This window comes from Tamandua tetradactyla, chromosome 10 (genome assembly GCF_023851605.1).
Source record: "Tamandua tetradactyla isolate mTamTet1 chromosome 10, mTamTet1.pri, whole genome shotgun sequence".
Lineage (NCBI taxonomy): Eukaryota > Metazoa > Chordata > Mammalia > Pilosa > Myrmecophagidae > Tamandua > Tamandua tetradactyla.
In genome coordinates, this window is record NC_135336.1 from 11,780,128 (window position 1) to 11,788,122 (window position 7,995).

Consider the following 7,995-nt stretch of genomic DNA (forward strand, 5'->3'; position numbering starts at 1 on the left):
ACCTACTGTGCATCTTTACCAAGAATTTCTTATTGCTTCATATCAATTAATGTTTTCATGAACAAGGAATCTGAAGCTATACATGTAACTTGCTAATATGAATATGGGATGGGGTTCAGGAGGACATATGCTCCACAATAAATACCTGTAAAGTTCAGAGAAAAGTGATTTCATTTCTCCAGTTGCATCAAACGTGTACACAGAGCTAGATGAGAGAAATTCTGACCATTATTCAAAAGACCTTTATGGCAAGTGTCATTTTCTCAGGTACCGATCATAAGAGCACTAAAAGTCTCTCAAGTCAGTGATCCACAGGAATCATCATTCTTGGAACTCTTGGCATTTCTTTTCCAGCTAAGACTTCAGAGCACAGAAGCTTTTGTAGAGGAAGAAATGGAAAAGGAATCAATTTCCAGAATGATTTAAGAGGGTTTTAAAAAATGGAGAATTGCTTCATTTCTATTCATAAGTGCCTCTCCTCCATGGACATTATACTGAAGTTCTTGGGAAAAATAAATGTAGTTTTTAACCTAGTAAACAAATCATTATTTTAATTAGTGAATGCACCGACAGATGCTAGTGTTCTCCATCCTCAGTTTCAAGGTATTATTTTGAAGATCAGTGGGAGAAGCCTTAGTTCGATAATGCCCTAGATGATTATTGACACTCAGGCATAACCTGCTGTGCTAAACAACTTTCTCTTTTGCTGGGACAATTTATTCTCCCCATGTCACTACCTCCTGTAGTTCAAGAGAACGTATATTTTGTTTCAAAGGAAGAACTAAAGGAAAAAGATCTAAAGACATGCAAACTTTCAAATGATCTTTTCGGGGCCAGTAAAAAATCTATTACCTGAAAATGTGAAGTGTGTTAACATATTCCTATTTAAATCATAACAGGAAAGTAAATAAAGTAAGGAGAGGTATCACAATGTGGAATCTGTCTTAACATTTGACTTAAAGACAGAAAGAAGATGAAAAGATACAATAAAATGTACACAAGCAATAAGGAAACCACAGAGGATAGCAGCAAAATATTGGTGATAAAATCTTATATTTATATATATATCAGTTTAGAGTCTGATGTACATAGCATCCAGGTGGCATAAAGATGGAGACGGATATTCTTTCCCAATAAGAAATATTTCATACCACTTAATATGACTAACTTTATTCATTCAGTGATGGATTTTTATTTTCTCTCAATTGGCTTGCAAGACTATATAGGGGCCACCAAGCCGTGTATGTGCGGGGACATGTCAGCCTCGCCGCCCGCCATCACGCCTGCCACCTGCAAGGGTGCAGCGGCTGTTATTTTTCTTCACGGATTGGGAGACAGAGGGCATGGATGGGCAGAAGCCTTGACAGGTATCAGAAGTTCACATATGAAGTATATATGCCCGCATGCGCCGGTTATTGCTGTTCCATTAAATATGAATATGAGTATGCCTTCTTGGTTTGATATTATTGGGCTTTTGCCTGATTCACAGGAGGAAGAACCTGGAATCAAGCAGGCAGCAGAAAACGTGAAAACTTTGATAGATCAAGAGGTGAAGAATGGAATTCCTTCCAACAGGATTATTTGGGGAGGATTTTCCCAGAACTCAAGTCTTTCAAGCTTCAGTCCTTGTCCCAGGAGAAGACTACTTATAGAAGGAGGAGCTTTATAAGGATTTATAAAGATTTGTATTTATAAAGTTTATAAAGATAAACTGCTCTTACTATGCAACCAAAACCCGCAGGTGTTGTACCCAGTTGCTGGCTTCCACTTCGGGCTTCATTTCTGCAGGGTCCTGTCCATGGTGCTAATAAAGATATGTCTATCCTCCAATGCCATGGGGATGTGAGGCCCTTTAGTTCCCCTAAATTTGGTTCTCGTACTGCTGAAAAGCTAAAAACGTTGGTAAATACAGCAATTGTAACCTTCAGAACCTATGAGGGTTTGATGTCACCAGGAAATGATGGATATCAAGCAATTCACTGATAAAGTCCTACTGTCAGTTGACTGACATCACTAAGAGGCCTTGGGTAAAAGGACACCAACATCCTTGTAGTAGGTAGAGTAAAAACTTTTAAATGTGCTTAATCCTGAAACTTCTTGTTCGCAGTATTAGAATGTTTTTGCAAATACATATCAATGATACAGACTAAATAATATCTCCTCGTGGGAAATGTATGTTCTTTTAAGTTTCTAGGCATGTATTTGTATAATGTGATACTGGAGTACTACTAATAGTAAAATAGGTGAAGTAGCTGGCTTTTTCCCAAATGTAATTTAGAAAAATAATAAAATACTGCAACGTGAATATTTATTACATCATTTGGAAACTATTAGAACGCTTGATGAAAATTTGTTTAGGTATAAATGAGCAGTTAAGATAGAAATGATGTAAGTACACTGTGACTTAGACTATGGATTTATTCCAAAATTACCTAGTCACTATACAATGGCTATATTTTTATATATATATTCATTATATATAATAATTATGATACAAAATGATGAGATGGTATATTATTCCTAATAATAGGGATAATACTTTGAAATGCTGATGAAAGTAATATTATTGCTCTACTCAATTAATGGCCCTTTATTTCGGGGACCAGACTTTTTTCCTATCATTTCCACTTAACGTTCTTTTCTCCCCTCTAGAAAACACATGCTCTTCTTTTTTTATCCTTCAGAGGAGAATAAATATTGTTTCCCTGTGAAAAACATCTGGTATTAATAAATGCTGTAATTTGACATTTGAATCACAGACATGTAGTATTTATGGTGTATTTATACTTAAAGAAAGCAGGCATCACTTTAAACTTCTGCACTGCTTATTTCTTCAACTGTATCTTAGTCCAAATTTACACTTATTTTATTAGAATCTTTAGTTCATGAAACAGGAATATTTCTGTGATTTTAACTTTCTGTAATCACCTGGAAGAATGATTAGATCATACTTTAGTATATTCTGAAATATTTAAGACTTGATCTTAAAAGTTGTAATTTCTAAAATGATTTGGTCTAAGATGATTCTTCTTGTGGCATAGAGTTTAAGTTTTCTTATTTTTTACATGTTTGAAACCAACTACCAAGGAAAATTAGAATCTTTCAGAAAATTTTGCTTTATTTTTATCTGCAAATGAACTTTGAAATTTTGACTTTAGTCAAATGAGTTTTTAAATTAGTTTTTGTGCAAGCAGAAAAATAGCAACCTTTTGATTTTATGTGGTCAGTATTTTCAGATTACTGGTAAAAAATAATTGAAAACAAATTTCTGGGTAATAAAGTTAGTCAGAACTTGATACACATGGTATAATTACCACACAGTTTAATATTTAATAGAAGTGTATGCTTGATATTTCTGAAATGTTAATTTTGGGGGTGTATTCCAACTAATCAAAATAATGAAGGAATTGCATCTGTATAAATGGGTGCTAATTGATAACAGAAATAATTTGGCAGTGTACAGTATAGAATGTTAATAATTAAGCCATATATTTATGTCTAGATTTAAAATTTTTAAACATTTACAAATGCATTGTCTTCTACTTTGAAGAATATAAACAGTCATATTCAGTTATATAAATCAACATCTTATTCATGGTAAGATATATTATTCCATTGAAAAGTTTTGCTGTAGTGTGGGAAAATGTAAATCTTCGTCATGGTTTCTATCATTGTGAAATAAAATTTAATTCTGAAAAAAAAAATCATATAGGGCAGTGCAACAGTGGCTCAGTGGCAAGAATCCTCGCCTGCCAAGTTGGAGACCCAGGTTCGATTCCCGGAGCCTGCCCATGCCAAAAAAAGAAAAAAAAAATTGTGTAAAAAAAGCCTGAGAAGTTACTTTATAATCCTAAATTTGTTTTATCAACTGCAAAAGGATTATTGTGAAAATTTCATTGATATAAGACACTTATTGCAAACACACAATAAGTGTGAGTTATTATTATTTAAAAAGTAAGAAGATGATAATGTTAAAATATTTCCCTGTGAAGGTCTACTTCCTGGGGAATAGAAGCGACATTCAAATCCCTGTGAACAGGAGAACTCTTAAGGCCACTATCAAGCGGAAGCCGAGGACAAAAAGCAAGGACAGAAAAAACAAGAAGGACACTGCAGTTTGCATCCATCTTGGGCTGACCTTCGGGACAGGAAAGCTAAGCTTTGAAGGAGCGCACCAACTGATACAAAGCCAAGCTGCAAAAACTGTGAAAGATGGTTTTGTTTAGGTTTTCTTGGCTTTTTATTTGCTCCTGACACTCAAGAAAACTGTCATATCACTACCCGGATACAAACTCAAGAAACAGATATCTTAAGGAATAAATGCCAAAGTTAACATTTTATAATATTAGAATGTACACTGTGCAACAAAAGATTACAAGATAAACAATAACCAGGAAATGATGGCACATTCAAAGGAAGAAGATGCAAATCCAGAAGACATCAATATGAAAATACAACACAGTGGATATACTGGACAAACACTTTTAAAAATGATCTTCAATATGCTCAAGGAAAGGAAGGAGAACACAGAGACTGTTCTAAAGAATATCGGGAAAACAATGAATGAACAATACAAGAATCTCAACAAATAGAAATTTTTAAAAAGAGAACAAACAGAGCTTCTGGAGTTGAAGACCACAATAACTAAAATGAAAACCTCTCAGGAGGATTTCAACAGTAGCTGGAGCTGGCAGAAGGGATAAGTGATCTCAAACACAAAACAATTGAAATGAGACAGACCGGGGAGCAGAAAGGAAGGAGAATAAAAGAGAACAAACAGGCTAAGAGAACCTGTGGAACACCATCAAGCACACAAATAAATGCATTATGGGAGTCGCAGAAGAAGACGAAAGAAAGGAACAGAAGGAATATCCAAATAATGACAGAAAACTCCCCAAATTTAGTTAAATAAATTATTATGCAGCTCCAGGAATCCTAGAGAAAACCAAACAGGATGAACTCAAACAGAAACATGCTCTGCCACAGACTGGTCAAGCTGTTAAATGCAAAGGACAAACAGTGAGTTCTGAAAACTGCAAGAGAAAAGCAACATGTTACGTACAAGGGAATATCAGTTACACTAAATGCTGATTTATTATCAGAACCATGGAGACAAAAAGGCAGTGGACTGAAATACATAAAGAGAGAGAAAAAACAATGTCCAACCAAGAGTTTATATCCAGCAAGACTTTCCTTAAAAAATGAGGGAAAGACTAAGACATTCCCTTATAAAAAAGTTGAGGGAGTTCATTTCCACTACCTGCCCTATCAGAAATGGCAAAGGGAGTTTTCTCAGAATGAAAGGAAACAACATTGGACAGTAATTCAAAGAGGCATAAAGAAAGAAATACGTCCAGTAAAGTTAACTATATGGGTAATTATCAATTCCAGGACTATTGTATTTTTTGTAATGTAATTTCACTTCTTATTTATTACAGGCACTCAAAGGCAAATGCACAGAAAGTCATGGTAAATCTATTCTTTGGAATATACAATGTGTAAAGATATAAAAGTCCTAATTTTTCAGGACTGTGTAATGATATTGATATTTATAATTATGACCTTGCTGAATAACTAGATAATTTTAATTACATTTATAAATTGGGTATTCAGGCTACCAATCTACGAATTCTCAGGCCAGGATCTCTTGGTAAGTCATTGAGAGGTTTACCTTTTAACTTTAATGCTATATGTTTAGTTAATGTCTCAATATTTTAAAAATGTGTTTATGTTAGAGACCACTTTTCAGTTAGCTAGAGTTGTCATCTAATATGTATAACCATTTGCCAACCCTTCTGTAATAACAGGAATTCACCATATTTATCACATGCAAAGCATACTTCAGTGATGTCTAAAACTTTTTCAAGCTAAAGTTCCTGCCTTTGTAAATTTTACTTAATAAAACAATTATATTGCATTCATTATAATCCCTGGAGGGCTATCCAGCCAGACTATGCTCTTGCAACTAAATAGTCTACTTGAAATATGCTCAATCCATCCAAAATTGCCGTAGAAGCGTTTTACCGTTGCAGACCAGCAAACCTTGTACGGGATTTAGATTCATCTAACAACTTGGGAGACAGATGGTGTTAAAAGGATGCAGATGTAGTAGCTTCCATTGATCCTTAATATGCTTCTTTTTTGTTGTCTTAAGCATTTTCATCTGCAAATGAAATACTTCTTTTGCTAAAGTTAAAGATTTGCATATTAAGTTGTGAGAAAGAAACATAAGGCAATGACTATAAACTTAGGCCATTACTGCCATAAGGTGGACATTTTCCAGAAAATATCCTTAATTTTAGAGAAACATGAATCTATCATTACTCATTAATTCATTCACACATTTATTTATCCAATAAGTATTTTTGAGCACCTTTTGTGATAGGCACCATTCTAGCCACTCAGGGAAGGGCATAAATGCAATTAAGCTACGATCCCTACTCTTAAAGAACCTATAAAGTACAAAATGAATAATGAATGGGAAGACTCTAAACAAGTTATAAAGAGGTGTCATAAAAACATAAAAGCATCACTGTCAAAATTCAGAGTTGGGAGAGACTGTGTTTAACCAAATTTATGGAAAAAATAACATTTGGATGGAACTTGAATATTGGGTTAGTTTTAATAAGTGTAGATGAAATGATAGGCAGATGTGACAGTACTTGAAAACCTGTGAAGACTGATATAATTCAAAGCAAATGGAAGGAACAGCAGCTATTCTAGAGTAATCAAAGATAAAATTGGGAAGATCAGTAGTTTTGAACATATGATTAAAGGGTTTGACCTTTACTTACTAAGCAATAAAGAACGATTATGATGTTTTGAATAGAGGAGGATCATGTTTAATCAGTTTTATTTATTGATGATCTATAGAATAGTGTGAAGGGAAAAGAAGCCTGAGGCTCAGAGATCCAGCTACTGAAATTTTCTAGGGTAGGACAGTGAAAGTAGGAACTAAAACAAGGGTGGAATCCAGACAAGCTTAAAGAAAAATATTATGTCTTGATGATTGATTAACTGGGGTCAAGGTTGTAATAAGATGAAGAAGGATTGTGAAGCAGAAATGTCAGAGAAGACCAGGACAAAAATACAGGTGACAGGAAAAGGCCTGATGCCTTCATTCAATATCAAAATGAAGTAGAGACACTAGTTTGGGACGGAATGAGAAAAATGTAATCCATTGTATTTTGAGTTATTTCAAAAAACATTGTCCAATCAAAATATAATGTGAGCCCACATTAATTTAAAATTTTCTAGTAGCCACTTTATAAAAAGAAATAGTCAAAATTAAATTTAATAGGGTGCATAGGTGGTTCAGTGGTAGAATGCTCACCTTCCATACAGGAGATCCAGGTTCGATTCCCGGATCATGTATCCCACAAAATTTTTTTTTTAATTTAATAACATATTTTATATAACTTAATTTATTCAAAATATGATTCCAATATGTAATCAATAGAAGTAAATTATTAATGAATATTTTACATTAGGTTTTGTACCATCTTTGAAATTTGATGTGTACTTTATAATTACAACATATCTCAAGTCAGGCTAGCTACATTTCAAATGCTCAAAAGCTACATATGGCTAATGTCTACCATTCTGGACAAAGCAGTTTTGAAAACTTCATTAAAAAATATCCAAGAACTTGAAAATATACCTAAATCATGTGAAAGTGTATATATATATATATGTAAGAAGCTTAATAGAAAACTGTCACCATCAGATGGAATAATTTATGTGTGGTGGTAACTGATTAAATAGGAATAGATAAGATCATTAAATATGAAGAGAAATATAAGGAAACCATGAGTAGATTCTTAGTAAATAAGTATTCTTATTTACATGGGCAGCAGGGGTAAGAGGAGACAGTGGAGAAGAAAAAAGCAATTATTATAGGGGTAGGAGAAGAAACAACACAAGGAGTGGTCACGGGAGCCAATGGACATGGGATATTTAAGGACTGAAATGTGCATGACAGTCAACTGGCAAACA

At 33.9% G+C, this 7,995-nt stretch overlaps 1 protein-coding gene across 2 annotated transcripts; it reads left to right on the forward strand.

The window, feature by feature from the left end:
- Positions 1-1,243: 1,243 nt before the first annotated feature.
- On the forward strand, positions 1,244-1,983 carry LOC143647807 (acyl-protein thioesterase 1-like). Of its 2 annotated transcripts, none has more exons than XM_077117538.1 (2): positions 1,244-1,621; positions 1,711-1,983. In XM_077117538.1, exons 1-2 carry the CDS (start codon positions 1,244-1,246, stop codon positions 1,981-1,983), a joined length of 651 nt encoding a protein of 216 aa, XP_076973653.1. The 2 variants fall into 2 exon arrangements, with proteins under 2 accessions (XP_076973653.1, XP_076973654.1); XM_077117539.1 differs by having other exon boundaries at positions 1,244-1,596; positions 1,785-1,983.
- Positions 1,984-7,995: the final 6,012 nt, after the last annotated feature.

Bases quoted from the DNA above. Each gene is read 5' to 3' on its own strand.
- LOC143647807 (XM_077117538.1), top strand. From the start codon at position 1,244: ATGTGCGGGGACATGTCAGCCTCGCCGCCCGCCATCACGCCTGCCACC. The intron at 1,622-1,710 runs AGTCCTTGTCCC...TTATAAAGATAA, and splicing joins ACTCAAGTCTTTCAAGCTTC to ACTGCTCTTACTATGCAACC.